Source organism: Microtus ochrogaster, chromosome 6 (assembly GCF_000317375.1).
Source record: "Microtus ochrogaster isolate Prairie Vole_2 chromosome 6, MicOch1.0, whole genome shotgun sequence".
Lineage (NCBI taxonomy): Eukaryota > Metazoa > Chordata > Mammalia > Rodentia > Cricetidae > Microtus > Microtus ochrogaster.
In genome coordinates, this window is record NC_022013.1 from 80849544 (window position 1) to 80866515 (window position 16972).

The following is a 16972-nucleotide window of genomic DNA, read 5'->3' on the forward strand; positions in this document are numbered from 1 at the left end:
AATCATCTTAATTAACAAAGAGAGGGGTAAAAGACTGCCTGGGCTTCCGTAGATTTATAAGGAGGGTAAAATTAAACACCACTACTAAAGCTGGCTATCAGGGAATCTCGTTAGCGCTAATGTTCATTTATAGTTTGACTTCTCAACATTTAATTCTTTTTTGGTGAGAAAGAAGAACTGACAATTTAAGACCCAGAAAGATGGTTTTATGGCTGGCGAAGCTATAAATCAAACTTACAAAGTTCATAAAAATTGTTAAAATAAAAAATGGTTTAATAGGAATGTTTTATGGCCCATAACATTATTATAGCTGTTTTATTCCCTCTGTGTCAGGGGTTTAATTGGATCACCACAATTCTGGGGATTCTCCGTTTTTATTAGATGGAGGGCAATCTTAAATCAAGATGGCCCCAAATGTCTTCTCTATGGCTCCTCATTCATCAGCCCCCACCACCACCAACTGCTGGGTGCTGGGCCTGGCATCTTCTCAGAGGACAGGGCAATGTGCCATCTTTCTCCAAGATTCCCAAGGGCAGATGTCCTTTTGGTGAAACTTCAAGGTGGCCAACACATAATACAACACAGGCAAGGAGGAAATTGGAGCCAAAAGGAAAGATGGGGCTCAGACCAATATGGTTTGTAATAAAATCCCAAATTAGGAAATATAATGAGGAGAATGTGTGCTCTGGAGACATACAGGTCTGAAGAAAAACATCAGCTCCTCAGTATATTAATGTCAGGACCCTGAAGCAGTGACTTAGCCCACCCCTGCTTCCTTTCTTTCATCTGTAAAATGGAAATAGTCATCCATAACATGAGATGTTGGGAATCTGAGTCTAACCCTTCTGTCCAACAGAAATAGAACGCTAGTTATGCCTGTCGTTCTAAATTTTTCATTAGCTCCAATAAAAAAAGCAGAAACAGACTCTTGAAATGTTAACAATATACTTCATTTAATTCAGCTTAAAGAATTAGCCCAAATGCATAATCAATACAAGGCTTATTAATGACACCATTTATATTCCTTCATTCATACTAACTTTCTGAAACCGTGTGTGTGTGTGTGTGTGTGTGTGTGTGTGTGTGTGTGTGTGTGTGAATCTCAATTCAGATACCTAGTTGAGACTGGCTACATGTCAGGTGATCTGAGAACATAAAAAGCATTAATGGTTGTTGTAATGTTTCTGAACTTCTGCTAACCCCACACTCCCTAGAAGTACTTATCATCTCAAAACACCTGAATTCTCCCATGTCCTTTTGTGCCCTCCTTAGGTGTCAGACAGGTCAGTGGTGGCTCTGGTACCCAAGCAGACCTCCTCCTACAACATCCCTGCCTCTGCGAGCATCTCCCGGACATCCATTAGCAGATATGGTAAGGAGTTAGAATGTAATTGGGAAACTCAAGATCTAGGCTTCTGGGATACTCAGGGACTACCTGTTCCTGTCCTTATTAGGAAGCCCTTGTTGCTGCCATAGCTTCACACAAAGGTACTGGCTCATCTGCCCCTAGCTTTGAGGGCATGTGTCTCCTTTGAAAAGAGGTAGCAGGTAGCACTACAAGCCCTTTCTTTACTCTCTGTGCCAAGTAAGGAGTTGGAGTAGCCTAGTACAGGGATGTAGCCTGACTGGAAGTTCACCTATCTCACTTCATAACTGTGGTCCTGGTTGAATTAGCAATTGTAGCTCTTTTCTCGAAAGTGTCTTAGTTTGGTACACAGAACTGGTTATTCTTTCATTTCTGTTCCCAGTCTCCTCTCGGCAACATGACTCTTTCTTGTTTTGTCTGTTCTGGTTCCATGTACTTCAAAGGCACTAAACCACCCACCTGAAAAAGCTTTAGGGGTAAAGGCAGTGTACCAGAAGGGTTCAGAAAATATATTTCAAGGTCTCAAAAGAAGTGTCCATTAACTACAAAGAGGATCATTACAACTTGAGCCCTTATTATCTAGACTTTCTAGAGTGCCTGTGTGTATATATCTAGCTGACATTTTACTTCATTATTGTTCATTACTGGAAACATCAGAAGAGAAGCGACTCCCAAATCCTCATGGGTGTCTAAGCTCTTCAAATGTCTAAATCTTCTTTCTAGAAATAGATTGTAGGCTCCTCTGTCCAACCAAGGATCCCTAAAACTATTCATAAATTATGTAGTCCCAAGAGTCCTTTCAAAGTAAAGCATGTTTATTCTGAGAAGGTGCAGCAATTGGGAAGGATTCCTGAAGGAGGCTTTGGGCAGGAGGTTGGCCTTCCTCACGCTGGCATCCCCTACCCTCTTCCAGACTCTTCCTTCAGGTACACAGGCAGCCCAGACAGCCTCCGGTCCCGGGTACCCATGATCACTCCAGACCTGGAGAGTGGTGTCAAGGTGTGGCATCTGGTGAAGAACCATGACCATGGTGACCAGAAGGAGGGCGACCGGGGCAGCAAAATGGTATCTGAGATCTACTTGACCCGGCTCCTGGCCACCAAGGTAACTCCTACACTACCCAGGCCAAGCTATTCCCTATACTTTGGCACAAACACCCATGTTACAGGTACATCCTGCCCACTCTTCTGCTGGCCTCCACTATCTCTGCCTTTTTTTTTTTTATCTCTGCCTTTTATAAGTATTTTCTAATCCAGTGGGAGAGAAAGCAGAAAGGCCCAGTTGGACCAGCAATCTAAGAAAAGACTGTCCCTCCTGACCCAGAGCATCTCAGGCTAAAAGGAGATAAAGGCAGCATATTCTAGCTTTCCCAGGAGAGAGCAAACCAAGCCTTCAAGGATGTTTTACCTTAGAGATCAGACTGGATTCTAAGTGCTATCCCCTCTGATCCCACTGCAATGCTGCAGGGACTCTTAACAAAGCTCTCAGATTTATTCCCAGAATTGTCCAGAACAACTTTATCAGACTCATGTCTCCATTTTTGCTTTGTTAAATATGCCCAGGATATCAATAAGAGATAATCAAAAGACATCAAAAAAATCAGTAATTCTACTAGTACCCAGAGTGTGTCTGGACCTAGGTCCAGGCTTGTCACTGCCTCTAGAATCCATGAAGCCTGTAAATCGGGGCTGTACCTGGGTTCTCTTGAAGCTAAACTTGAAGCCTAAGCCCGTGACACTAACACCTTAAAGCTGTTCATTCTTCTTTCACACCTCATCCATCCTCCAACCCCCTACAGGGGTCAGATTCCATGACCCCCTGTAGACTCTGCTGCCAGCCTGGGCTCTCTCACTCACTCTAGGAAATCCCATTTCAGAGCACTTCCTATCCTCCCATTTAATGCCCTCAGCCCATTCCTTCAGGGCATGCTGCCACAGATTAAAAGAGAGATTCCTTCTATGGATTCCCAGACTTGTCAGCCCCTCCCAGCTTCACAATATCCCGTCCAGTACCTACCTCACCCCTGCTGCACCCCGGCCCCACCCCTGCCCCTCCATCTGCACACTGCATTTCAGACAAATTTCCAAGGTAGGATGGATCCAAGACACCATCTGGCGTGCGTTCTGCTGCCCTCTAGCACCCACCCACAATTTCACTGCCCCCCCTTTCTCCCACAGGGCACCCTGCAGAAATTTGTGGACGACTTGTTTGAGACCTTATTCAGCACTGTGCACCGGGGGAGCGCGCTCCCGCTAGCCATCAAGTACATGTTTGATTTCCTGGATGAGCAGGCAGACAGACACAGTATCCACGACACGGATGTGCGGCACACCTGGAAAAGCAACTGGTAACCCCAGGGGAGCTCAGTGGGGGTGCCACCTGGGGAGGCCCGGCACGCTGGGTGTTGGGACCAGCAGGGAATAGAGATGGGAGGTGGCTGAGTCTCAGCTGGGGCTGGGTGATCTGCAACACAGCACATGTAACACACACATGCACACACACTGCAGAGTCAACATTGTCACCAAGGCTGCCAAGTTTTTACCCAAGCAGCATAGCTCTCAGGAAGCAACAGAAAGAATGTCTTGAAGACATGATTCTCGTTTAAGACACTTCCACATCCAAATTAGTAGTGGGAGAAGCCTGATAGCCACTAGCATGAACCCCCTACCCCAGGTTTTGAGCCTGGAGCACAAACCGTGCTAAGGACTAGCTTATAGACCAGAAAGAGCTTGTCCTAGAGCCAGTTTCAAAAGGCTTCCTCTAGGACTGAGCACAAAGGGGAAGGCATTTGGATTGGGCAGGAAGCCCATGCAGCTGTCTAGAGTCAGCAATCCCCAGAAAACAGAGCCGACACAGATGGACTCAGGCTGTTATTTGGAAATCAAAAGTCCTAGCAACCAGCAAAATACTTTGAAAGAGCCAATGGGGCCTTGGAATAGACCTTCATTCTCTTGGTGTTGTGGCCACTGGATCCTCATGTGCACTCTTTGGTCACAGTAGAGTGACATAGAGAGGTTCCATGGCGGTAAGTAAAGAACATGCAGGAAGCTCTACAAGGCAGGTCCATGGCATCTCCTCAGCTTTGTAGCTCAGCACAGTATGGGGAATGGCAGTTTGGGGACAATCAGCTGAAGGTTATTCCTTTCTCTGTGCCTTCTGGCTAGGCTCAAGCAACAGTAATGTACCCTCCTCCCCCAACATGATAGTGTGATAAAGCTGAGTCACATGGCTCACACTTCACATAGCAAAGGTCCAAGCAAAAGAGCTTAGAAATGTCCAGCACTACCAGAGGAGGACAGGACAGAAGAACTGTGCCAATGCTGGCTGAGGTATCTCCTCCTAGGTTTCAAGAAATGATTGTAGGTTGAGGACAAGCAAAAATTACAGAGACTTGGGAGGAGACCAACACTGACATTCCCAACACCTAGCATTAGAAAGACTCTTGGAAAGTGTGGAGGTAGTGAAGTCAGCATAGTGTAAAGAAAAGAATAGGGAGACCCAAGGGCAGTATCTTAGGCTGGAAGTTCATGCCCATGACAGCATTCATGCCACACAGGCATCAGTCAAGGCTGGAACGTAGCTGGAAAAGGCAGACTTTGGAAAGAGCCAAAATAGTAGCTATAGAAGCTGTCCTGGTTTTGAAGGAGGGTAATGTGCTTACTGCCTTATGACCTCAGGAACAGCAAAGCCTATTGCTCTCTGCCTTTAGATTTCAGAGCCTCAGAAGCAATCTCCCAACTGCTGTTAGGTTCCTTTTGGGAAAAACTCAGGGCCACCATGAGCCATTCTCTCCTAGGATGCCCAAAACATTCCCTTCCCTCTGCCATGCCCAGATGCAGAAAGCCCTGGAGGGGACCCCTGAAAGAAATTCCCCCTTGAGAAACCTGTTTTCTGACCCAGCCTAGGAAGTGGCTCGGTAGCCCATTGGATCCAGAGGATAGGTCATGCTCCCACTGAGGCAGTGCTTGGGACTGCTTGCCCACTTCCACGTGAGACGCTCTAGGAGCTTGATGGCTTTGTCTGAAGCCCTGAGAAAATTGTGTTGCTCTCTGTGGTTGACCTTCCCTGGGAGCGCTCAGGCCTTGGAAAAAGTCTGTCAAGAAAAAGCAGAGCCCAGATACGCCCACCCCTCAGCTATTAGGGAGCAGAGCTAATGCCCTGGTATGACAAGACCAAAGTCTCTCTGTTTTCTTCTACTGCCAGGAACAGCATAAGCTGAGCAACCAGCCCCTGCTGGGCTAGTTCCTGAGTTCATTCCCTTCTCTTTTAGAACAGAACATCTGCCCTACCATTCAGAAGTAGGGAAAGAATATTAGTAAGGGGCAATGTCAAAGTATATCCTTCACGGTACTCTGCCTTTTCCCACAGCCTCCCTCTGCGTTTCTGGGTGAATGTCATCAAAAACCCCCAGTTCGTGTTTGACATCCACAAGGGCAGCATCACAGATGCTTGCCTCTCTGTGGTAGCCCAGACCTTCATGGACTCCTGTTCCACATCAGAGCACCGACTGGGCAAGGACTCACCTTCCAATAAGCTGCTCTATGCCAAGGATATCCCCAGTTACAAGAACTGGGTAGAAAGGTCAGTAGTTCTCCTAAGATACACACTTCAGAGGCATCTAAGACACCTCTGAAGACCAGGACTGTTCATGACCACTGAAGACCAGGACATCATTCCCTCTATATTGTGGGAAGGCTTTGTGTCCCGGGAAGTCTGATAGTTATCATCCTAATTAACATTTACTGAGCATGCAAGAATTACTGTGATAAGGATTTTGTATGTTGCTTCACTGAAATGTCCAAATAGACAGTTGTAAAATACCTGCTATAATAATCCCTGTTTTGCCAATGAGGGAATGCAGGCACAAAAGAAGCCCTGTTAACCAAGCCCAAGTTCACCAGCTAGCAGATAGAAGAGCTGAGATGTGAACACAAGGAATCATGCCAGGGTCTGGGCTTTTAACTGCTCAGAGCACAGTAGCTCTTAGCTGACTGGAGCATCCTGTAGAAACTTGGACTGCACTTTAAACTCCAACTTCAGCCTGAGGCAGAGGCCACACTAGAGAAGAGATGGAAAGCAGAAGCAGTGGGGACCCCTGGTTCTCCTGACCTGGGTCAGGGTAGGTATTGGTGGATTTGCTAAACCCGCATTATGGATCTGTCCTGTCCATGGCAGATACTATGCAGATATTGCCAAGCTCCCAGCCATTAGTGACCAAGATATGAATGCCTACCTCGCGGAGCAGTCCCGCCTGCACGCCACAGAGTTCAATATGCTGAGCGCCCTCAACGAGATCTACTCCTATGTCAGCAAGTACAGTGAAGAGGTAAGACAGGGTCTCAAAGTCAGAGACCAACTCACAGCTTGGTTGAGGCCTGAAACAACAACAGTGGGAGACACTTTAAAAATCACAATCCGTAGCCATAGTCATTGAGCCCCAAGTCATCATCTTTTCTTTACAAGACAACCCAACCTCTTCTGCTTCATTGAATTCCTCCCTGTACATTATCTTTACTCACTCAATTTTTATATAACTAATTTTATTCTTTTTTAATAATGAATAGAATTATCCATTTATACTTGGGCACATCCTGCCTGTCATTTTTCAGATAGACTGGTGGGCTTTGACCTGAACAAAAGTTAACCAGGAAGGAGACAAGCCATGCATTAGCACTGAAGCTAAAGAAAGAAGTAGCAAGATAATAGTAGCCCACACTTAAGTAGCTCTTATGTATGCTTTAAGAGCATTAGAACTCTATGTACACACATATATTCCTGCATGTGTCTGTAGATGTGTGTTCTGCATGATGATTTTGTGGCATGCCACCCACATAACAGTGGTTCCACCACCGTAAATGGAGCTGAAAAATTCCCATGTGACCTCAGAGCCATCCAAACCTCATAGCACATGTGAGCCTATGGCCACGCTGTGTAAAAGAATCTACCAAGCTATTGGTTATGCAGCTTACAAAACTAGGCACAGTCTGTGCTCTTAGAAGTAAGTAATTGTGTAGCTAGTGCATAAACTGTGTTTACTATGCTATGCTTTTATTGCTGTTTTAGAGCATGCTCCTGCTTATAAAAGCAGATCCACACATTGCATATATGTTCTCTTGTGCGTGATTCAGTGTCCTGCGTGTGTGTTCTCTGGGCTGATTCTTCCTGCCGACAGAATCATGTAAGGACTCTCTTCTCAGAAAGTGTCCTTATGGTTAAATAAACAACTGTGCATAGATCTCCTCATTTAATCATGGCAACTAGTTGACATTACAATCCTAAAGGCAGAATAGAAAGATAGAGGGATAGGTGCTGGGTTGATGACTCCAGAAAGTTGTGCCTTTGAAGCTGAGTCTTGAATCATCTGCCTTTGTTTTGCCCCCCAGCTCATCGGGGCACTAGAGCAGGATGAGCAGGCCCGGCGGCAGCGGCTAGCCTACAAGGTGGAGCATCTCATCAATGCCATGTCCATCGAGAGCTGAAAGGAGAACCTCCTGTTTCTGGAAGAGGGACCCATACAAGCAATCACACTGGTGTCTCCAAAGAGAAGATAGGACGAGAGAGGGGTATCAGGCCCCAGAGCTGGTTGCCCACTGAAAGCTCATGAGGGGAAAGGGAAAGGCTCCGCTCTCAGTGCCAGACGTGTTTCGTCATAGCCAGTTCCTTCCAGGACAGCAAACACCACCCATCACAGTGTGAGCTCAGGACAGCATGGGCAAGGAAGGTGCCCTTCAAGTGAGAGGCTTGAACCCGGTGGTTCCGCCTCTGTGACTGCTGCTTTGCATGAAAACTCATTTGATGTATATTGGGAAATAATGAGAACTTATTTAATTTTTTTAAGAAAAAGGGAAAAACAGAAATAAAACAAAACATAAAGCCTCCCTGTCCAACCCGTCCAACTTTTGTTTAATCTGATTTCTGTCCCCTTCTCAGCAACATCTCTCCCTCCTTTTGTAACATCTCTTTCACAACGTCAGAAAATGCCTGAGAGATGCTGAAAGAAACCTGTGTGGAAATGTTCTCCTCTCCCTTGAACTGAAAGAAAAAGGAGGAGAGGGAGGAAGGAGCCCAAGTTTGTGCTAAACGTTTGGCAAACAGGCCAGGAACGCCTGGATCCTACCACAGCCAGAAGCGCCTGGGAACTACAGGCCCTTGTGGTAATTGTGAACATTGATCATCTCCACCTGGCTAGCAGGCAACTGCGATCCATGCTGCACCCTGTGTATCCTCATCTCTTGAGAGGAGGAAGGTACCAACCGAGGACCCACAACCTGTGGGAACATCTTTTGTTGGTTTCATAAAATTCCAAACCTCCATGAATGAGAGTTGGTCTCTGGTACTTTTCCTTTTTGGTTTCCCTACAGTTGATATCAAAAATGGGAAAGGCCCACCTCTCCCAGACCAGCCACCTCCTCCCTGAGGACTCTGAGCAGAGCCCCATGTCAGCCTCTGTCATAAGACAGGCACACAGGGACTGTACAGACCAGGCCTTCTCAGTCTGAGCTGAATGGGGGACATGGGTGTTTGACTTTGGATTTCACTCAACCATCTACCAGTTTACGGCAATTAAAAAGAAAACTAACTCAAATACTGTTTACAGTAAGCAATACTTGAAGAGTATAGGTTTAAGAAGCAGCAGTATTTATTATTATACTTTCTTTTCTCTTGTGCCTGGAGAGGGGAGGCCAACCTTCACTCATATCCAGAAGCTCCTGACCATCTGGCACAGTGCATTTGCCTCGGTAGAAATGACTGTGGCATCCCATCATCCCTGCCATCTCTGTCTGACATGGACCCATGGATGTGAATGTGGATTGCTTCCTGTGAGGGCACCCGTCTGTCCCTCTGTCTCCTGATCCCGAATGCCATAGATGGCCAGATTTCCTGAGTATATCTTCCAAGCAGAGGCCAAGGCTCCATTCTCGGGCCCAGAGGCAAGATCTGTGGTAGCAGGACATTTCAGCTGGTTAGCCCAACTGGTTAGCCCTCAGGGAATTCAGTCCTCCTGCCTTGAGGTGATCCCAAGCAGCCAATTCCAACAGCTTTGCAAGTAGCACCTGTCTCAAGGTAGAAGGACAAGAGGAAGGCCAAGGGTTGGCACGGGGAAAAGCCGAAGAGCTGTCCCATTCTTGCCTTGTGCTTTTTGAGAGGTAAGCAATGCCAGGTTATAGGGCTGGGAAATGAGCCAGCTACCCTGAGAGAGAACAGACCAGGGTTATTTCCTTCACAATTAACCCAGGCCTCAACTTAGACCTCCAGTTAACTCCAGTTTCTGAGATTCTGCTGACCAGATGTGACTCCCAGCACAGGGCAGGGAAGGAAGACAAGAAGGTGGCTTCCAGTTCATGTATATGTCTTCGAATGGCTGTCTCACGCATAGCAGATGCTGTCTGGGCTGTTCAGCTTGTTTCTTGTCTGAATATATCAGACAAGGAAGAGAGAAAAGCATTCAGCAAAATACTCAGGAAATTTGCTGATTTTATGATGATTCACAACCAGCCATGCCAAGGCCACTTTGCTTTTGATAATCTACTCATGTTAAAAGTTTTTCAGGGTCATATTAATAGCCTGGAAAAAATACTAGTGACTGGCCTTCCACACTAAGCCAAAGTGTTTGCTCTTCACAGCACCCAAAGTTTATCATCTTAGAGCCTGTAATTTATGAAAATGAAAGAAGTGATGTCGTCAAAACAAGAATATGAACAGAAGACTGCACTGCCCAGGACAAACTCCAGCCCACCTTGTTTTCCATTCCAGTTTTGTTGAAGGCTTCCTGAGCAGCTGCTACTGCTCAGGCCGATGTCCAGAGTGCTATTTCATCAAGAAGTAAAAAAACCAAAATGTTTGACATCTCTTTTCAGTAGCACCCAAACCTTCCTCCGTGTGCCTACCTGGAATCTCCCAGCAGCCATTTATGGTACCCGCTCTCTGCCTCTGGTGTGCTTCACTGAAGATGTTTGGAGAGAATGGGGAGAATGATGGAGAGAGAGAGCAAATCAAAGAGTGCAGATGCAGGGAGCAGGGCCAGCCACGAAAGGTGGTTCAACCACTTTACTAAAGATTCCATGAGTTAAACAACTTGGGCTGAGAAGAGATGCGGCCAAAGGGCCTGGTTAAGGGAAAGTTAAGAAGGAAAATTCAGCTGCAGACAGGCCTGCCAAGAGGGTGAGTGGTTGCAGAGTCTTGTTTCCATCCTAGCTTTTACCTGTCCTTCTGTTGGCTCTTTACTTTGGCTCATGAGTAACTGACAGAGTCTACTCCCTAGGGAATGGAGAGGAGAGGGGATTTGCTTGGTCACTCTTCTTGCTACTATACAACCTGAGGATATTTTGGCCTTTTGTTTAAAAAGAAAAAAAATATATTAAAGCTACAACCCTTCCCCACAAGAAGCCATTTATCTTTAGGGGAGGCACGAAGTCTCTCTCAAGCCTGCCTAGCTTTACTTTATCTCATTGATCAACACAAAAGCCAATTCTCTAGGAAAGGAACAGGACTGTAGAGGTCTTGGCAAGACAGAATTCTAGAGAACTGAATGGAGAAGTCCTGGCACTACCTCCTGCCTTCCGTGTGGGTCAGGCACTCCTGTGTCTGATGTTCTACCTCTTTCTGTGGTTTGACTCTCAAAACCACTTCTGATCCCCCTCCCTTTTACAGAGTGCAACCATTCAAGTCATGGGCACCCTGTGATCTCACAGAAGGAGGGAACTGTGTCCTGTGTTCATTCATTTGGAGACAGTTCATAAGTAGTAATCATCGGCCAGGTTCTAGAGGTTCTGGAAAGGAGGGTGAATAAAACCAAAAAGGTCCTTCTTCCAGCAAATTCATCTTCTCCACGCTGCTAGTTCTGCCACCAGTACAGCAGGATTGTTCCTCCCACCTGCCACAGAAGAAAGCGCCAGGTGCATAGAAAATGAGGTGCTGTGAAGGAAAAAGACTAACCCACCCAGACACCTTACCTCATGCTGGGTTCAGGCCCCCTAGCAGTGAGATCTGCTCTCGATTCTACCAGGTCTTTAGTCAACACAACTCTGTTGCTTAAGCTCCTGTCCTTTCAGATCCATCAAAATGAGGGTAAAAATTAGTAGTTCAGGCCCCTGGTCCTCCTGATTGTGAGACAGAAACTATGGTGGTTGTGCAAGTAGTCGTCTGCTACAAGCAGAGAAGTCTAGAAGCTCCTAGCTGCCCGGTTTACAGATACTGCACAACTACCACATCTGAAATCTCACGTGCTGCCTGGTAATACTAAGCCAGCAGTTACTCTAAAAAGGGTTTCAACCGCATTGCGTCATTACTAAGAGTCCTGCAGCCTGGACACAGGCAGGGGAGAATTGAGACACAGAGGGCTGTGAACCTGAGGGAATGTAAAGTGGCTTCAGGGAGTCAGGGCATGGGGAAGTTCTTACGATGGGAGGGGGCCTGGGAGAAGATGGCCAGGTCCTCCTGATGCCTTGTCTCAGGAGAGTTCCTGGAGAAGACAATGGCATCATATTCATAACTCCACATCTCCTTTTCTTCTATCTTTTCTGCTCGTTCCCTAGAGTGAAGATTTAGCATCTGATGCCCAGTGATGCTTATAATGAAGGGTAAAGTTTCTTTTGGCACTTTCTAACTAACCCAGGGAATGTCCTGAGAGGTGATCAAGGCCAGTGCCTGTCAGACAGGCCTCAACCCAATAAGGAAACTAGAGATCCTCCTGCCTTCACAGACCATCTCCCCAGACTGAGCTGCCTCCTCCCCGCCTCCTTTCTGCCTAGGGCCCCAGTGAAGGAAGTGAGAAGCTTCTTCTAGAACTCAGTCAGCGTCATTTTGGTATCCAAGCATAAGGAAGTGCGGTCCCCCCAAACAGGACCAACATTCCTGAATGTATGGGAGAGAAAGGGACGAGCTCTTTGTACAGGCACATGAAGGCCTTGAGCCCAGCTGCCTCTCCTCATCCCCTCCTACTCAGACCCCTCCCCATGACACACTGGAATCTGTATTATATCTATTTTTAAGAAAGTACAATGCTGGTTGTCTGGTTTTGTTGTTTTTACAGGTGTTACAAAATAATAATAAAATGAAGTATTTAAAATGTTCCAATAAAGCGGGGTTTTGTTATCTAATATATTATCATGTACCTATTGTAAATATGAAACTCCTATTTTGCAAGCCAAGGACACAATTTGTACTGTTGTTATATATAAATAAAGATTACTGGATTAAAAAACAAATCTCCTTAAATCTTCAAATAAACAGTTTTTTTGGCCACACAGGTACAGAACAACTTTGGGACTATATAAGAGGCAGATATTCAGAAAGATCAAATGACTTGTTTTAAATTCATCTGAGAAAACTCCATGGAGCCAAAGTTTATGTCTAGCCGCCTTTACCATAGGCTTAGATGCAGGCTGCGCCATCACACCAGTGGGTGAACACTGCCCCCTAGTGCCAGGACCTCAGAAAACAGCTTGCTCTGGGGAAGCTGGGCTGTGGCAGGCTTCAGGGGCTGAGTCTCTTCCAGAGTTCTGAAAACAGATTCCCTAGGAGCCCTTCCTAAAAGGACACTTCCTTGTGGATTAAGTGCTAGGGTGAAATGAGAGTGAGAGAAGCTGGGATGATTCTGAGAGAGACTTTTAGGGCTTTCAGCTAGGCACTGAGAAAGGTAGCGACCTTCATTTTTGCTTCAGAAATTAAAAGTGAACAAAGTGGAAGATACTGGATGGCTGGTGTTTTAAGACCCAGCCCAGGGAAGGAATATGGAGATAGCCCTTGATTGGGGGATTGGACTAGAGAAAAGAGAGCTCAGAAGCAGGAGAACCTCCACTGTTAGGGGATGAGGCTGAGGGGAAGAAATCTTTGGATGTCCCCTCCCTTCTTTCTACTCTTAATTTCATGTTTTTGTCCTGCAATCTAATGGTGTTTGACATTTCCCCCCTCTTACTAGTAAGACACGTTAAATGAGAACAACTCAAGAACCTGTCCCAACCAAGTGTACACAGAAGTTTTTAGCCCTTCTCATTAGACAACAGGACCAGGAGAATTTTCTGTGATCAGAGTATTCCTGGACTTCTAACTTCAGTCTAGTAGGGACAACCAATATACACAAAGGAACTTGGTACTCATGAAACAGAATTTTGGAAATAGAGCATGTTAGATATAGATAATCTTACATAATTATGTATGCATGTATGTGTGCACATATAGTATATGCTAGAGTTGTCGAAAAGTAAGACAGTCAAAGGAAGAAAATGAGACAGGATTTTATCATGTGGCCCAGTCTGGTCTGGAAGTCATGATTCTTCTGCCTAGAATTCCTGACTACTTGGATTACAGGTATATACCACCACAACAGGTTCAAAGAAATAATTCTTGAGATTTTCCATCCAGTACTCAGCAACCCCTAATACTTTCGTATATTTGTATCCTCTGTACCTTCATCTCTCGTTCCCTTCTCCATCTCTTCCAGAGTGGAGGAGAGTACAGTGCCAGGGCCTGGGTGGAAATAATGCACCGTGTTCAACAGTGCAGTTTGTCTGGGGAGCATATTCCCATTTTGCTAACATTGAGTTATCTTCTGCTTCTTTCTGGGATGCAAACGCAGAACAAAGTTTCTCTGCTCCACCATGGCTGTGAAGATGTGGCTATTTCTCTACAAAAGCACTAGTAAGGCCCTGGTAAGCTAACACTCGGTCAGATGAGGCAAGTAAGTAGCACTAGCTTCTGTTACTGCCTGACCACAGCCTGGCTTTGCATTTCAATGAATGGACCTCACGTTCAGCTGTGGTTGTAGTTTTCCCAGAGTGACTATAATGTGTCCGGAGCTGGTGGGCTGCCATGAAGGCAGATTGTCCAGCTGCCAGGTATAAGGCGGTTGCTATAAAAGGCTTCCTGCTGACAAGTTTTAATAATTCACATTCAGCACCAAAAGGGTGTTTGCAATGAAGATTGTGGAAAGCAATCATAAAGAAACGGCAATCCTAAAGCATTTACATTACTTAGTATTTAACAATACTTCACAGTGTTAACGCCAGCCCCAGAGCCCCAAGATGACACAGATCCTCCTCACTTGTCTCAAAAGCATCTCAAAATGATATGAAAAATGCAAAGTAAGCAGACAAATACGCAAAAACAAGCAGGAAAGGTCAGAACTGGGGTGCCTCAACCCCTAACCCAGGTTCTGTCTTCTTCAAAGGAAGAGTCTGCGAACAACTGTTTGTGCTGTTCTACTTCCCATGTCCCCCAAACCCAAATCTTCTCTTAAATCTAATTTTCTTCCTTGGCATCTACAGCTTTGTGAGTATTATAGAAGACAGATACAAAGAAGATAGAAGACACAACCAACCACAATATCAAAAAACTCTGTGGAGTAAATTCATGAGGAGAGAGCTACAATTTCTAGGCTGAATTCTTTTCCTGAAGTCAGTCTTTTTTTTCAAGTGTCCAGTTTAATGACTTAAATTATATATGCAATTTTCAATTTTCTGAGTACTTCACTTACTGTGTATCAACAATTCTAGATTATCAGGGGAGTGCCTCCTTGAGATATTACGATACACCATGGACTTTAAATGTAATAAAAAGGTTGCCAAAAATGCCTCTATTCTTTGGACAGATCTGGCCATTTTTAAAAACTGTATTATTAAAAATTAAGTGGGATCCATGAGATGACTCAGCGGATAAAAAAAAAAGCACTTGCCACACAAGCCTCTGTCTTCTGATCTCCATGTGTGTATCTTGCCACACACATGTGTATTTACACACATCATACACATACACACTGCCAGCAGTGGAAATAATAACATAACAATAGAATAATTTAAAGGGAAATAGTCTCTCTCTCCCAGCCGCCTCCCCCCCCCCCCAGACCAGATCCTTTGCTTTTGGTCTGCTCATACCCACTCAATACAACTCTCAATATGACTTTCATTTAAACTATGGATTGTTACCCTTTTTAGATGTCATGTAAAGCCCATTAAAAATCTGAGGAGAGTTATGTTAATAAATAAATCTCTCTGAATACAAAGTAATTTCAAGTGAAGGAAAGGAAGCTTTAGTGTAAGCAGCTCACAGTGATTACCTGAGCAGAAGTGTGGCTGTGTGCACACAATTTATTGACCAAAATGATAGATAAACTTAGATTATAATCAGTAGTATTCAATAAATGAGGGTTTTTTTTTTTAAATTCTGGCTTGTCATCTTAGCCACTGTCTTGGACAGAAGTAACCAACTCTACAGGATTCTTTATTACACAATGTGTTTTTCCTCTCCCTTATTCCAGCCAGGCCTTTCCTTCTTTTTTCCACCATTATTACATGCAAGAACTCTCCCAACACACACTCAGCTGTGGCACTCATCGGTATAGACAGATGTACAGTTGTCAGGAAAGAAGAAGAGGTGGAAGACAGTGTTTCCACCCCAACAAGGACTGTTGACTTCACTTGTCTGGGTGGTGAAATGACCTAGGTTGTGGTTCAGGTGAACAGCCTCAAATATCTAAACCTGACTTCACCAGATTCTACACCAAGGAGTGCTGGGGTCAAAATCCTCAACATTCACTTGAGGTGATAAATCCACAGTCAGATGAATCTGTGGAGAAGGGACATGCCCAGGGCTCTAATCACATGTGGCATAGAGGTTTGGAATTCAGATAATGGAGTTGAGACATGGACTCTGCCATGTAGGTGCTAGGTAGTAGTCTGTACGTTTCCTACTCCCTATGAGGAGATTTTGTTATTAAATGCAATCAGTATTAACTCAAGTAGCAACAGTAAAAATTAGAGGTGATGTACATAATATCCTACGGCAGGCCTGGCACCAAGCAAGCACTTAAGAAAAAGAGAGGTCTTTAGTTCCTAATTGTTACCCTACATCACCCTTGAAATACTTGGCCTCACATTCTTCCCTGGGGGAACATGTACTTAGTGTTCTCTCACAGAAGCATATCTGGCTGAACTGAGCTAGGGAAGGGCAAGAGCCAGCCGAAGAACGTTCTGAACACAAATCTGGGAACCTGGCATTAACTGCTGGTCAGTTCCCTGGGTCATTAAAAGCATCTGACTGTAAGCGAGGAGTCCTGACACATGCTTACAGTCCCAGCACTCTGAAGATGAAGGCAGGAGAACTCTGAGTTAGAAGGCAGCATGGGTTACATATTTACACCCCTGACACACGCAATAGTTTCTAAGACTCAAAGTCAGCAGATCACAGAGTTACTTGCACACCAATGCCTTAATGTTTACTATAACACTATTTACAATAACTAAGTTACAGAACCAACCTAGGAGTTCAAACACAGAATAGATAATACTTTTTTTTTTAAAAAGTGACCTATAGATAATAGAAAAATTTTCAGCCATAATTAGCAAAATTATGTCATTTGCCAGAAAACGGATGTGACTGGAGACACTCATATTTAATGAATCTAACTAGTCTAAGAAAGATGAATATTACATATTTTCTCTTTCATGGTTCCAAGATTTTATATAGTTACATAGAATTATTCATACATGTATCACATGAAAGTTGAATAGAAACAGTATTAGGAATAAAAATAACCAACGGGGGAGAATGGAGAGAAAAGGAAAGGCAAAAATGTATGAGGAATATTGTGGTGATATTTTGTTTGTGCTT

General features: G+C 44.8%; 1 protein-coding gene across 3 annotated transcripts in view; it reads left to right on the plus strand.

Moving 5' to 3' along the window:
- Positions 1–12573, plus strand: part of Plxna2 (plexin A2) — a 203987-nt gene extending 191414 nt beyond the window's left edge. Inside the window, exons 27-33 of one of the 3 annotated variants that reach the window (XR_003377039.1) lie at positions 1273–1372; positions 2280–2470; positions 3544–3713; positions 5735–5947; positions 6542–6692; positions 7750–10528; positions 11902–12573. Coding sequence is in view for 1 of the 3 variants with exons in the window: in XM_005348915.2 (XP_005348972.1) it covers positions 1273–1372; positions 2280–2470; positions 3544–3713; positions 5735–5947; positions 6542–6692; positions 7750–7845 (921 nt within the window). In the remaining 2 variants the exon portion in view is untranslated. Of the gene's footprint in view, positions 1–1272; positions 1373–2279; positions 2471–3543; positions 3714–5734; positions 5948–6541; positions 6693–7749 lie in introns of all 3 variants that reach the window. The other 2 variants (XR_001228954.2, XM_005348915.2) reach the window with 2 other exon arrangements.
- Positions 12574–16972: the final 4399 nt, after the last annotated feature.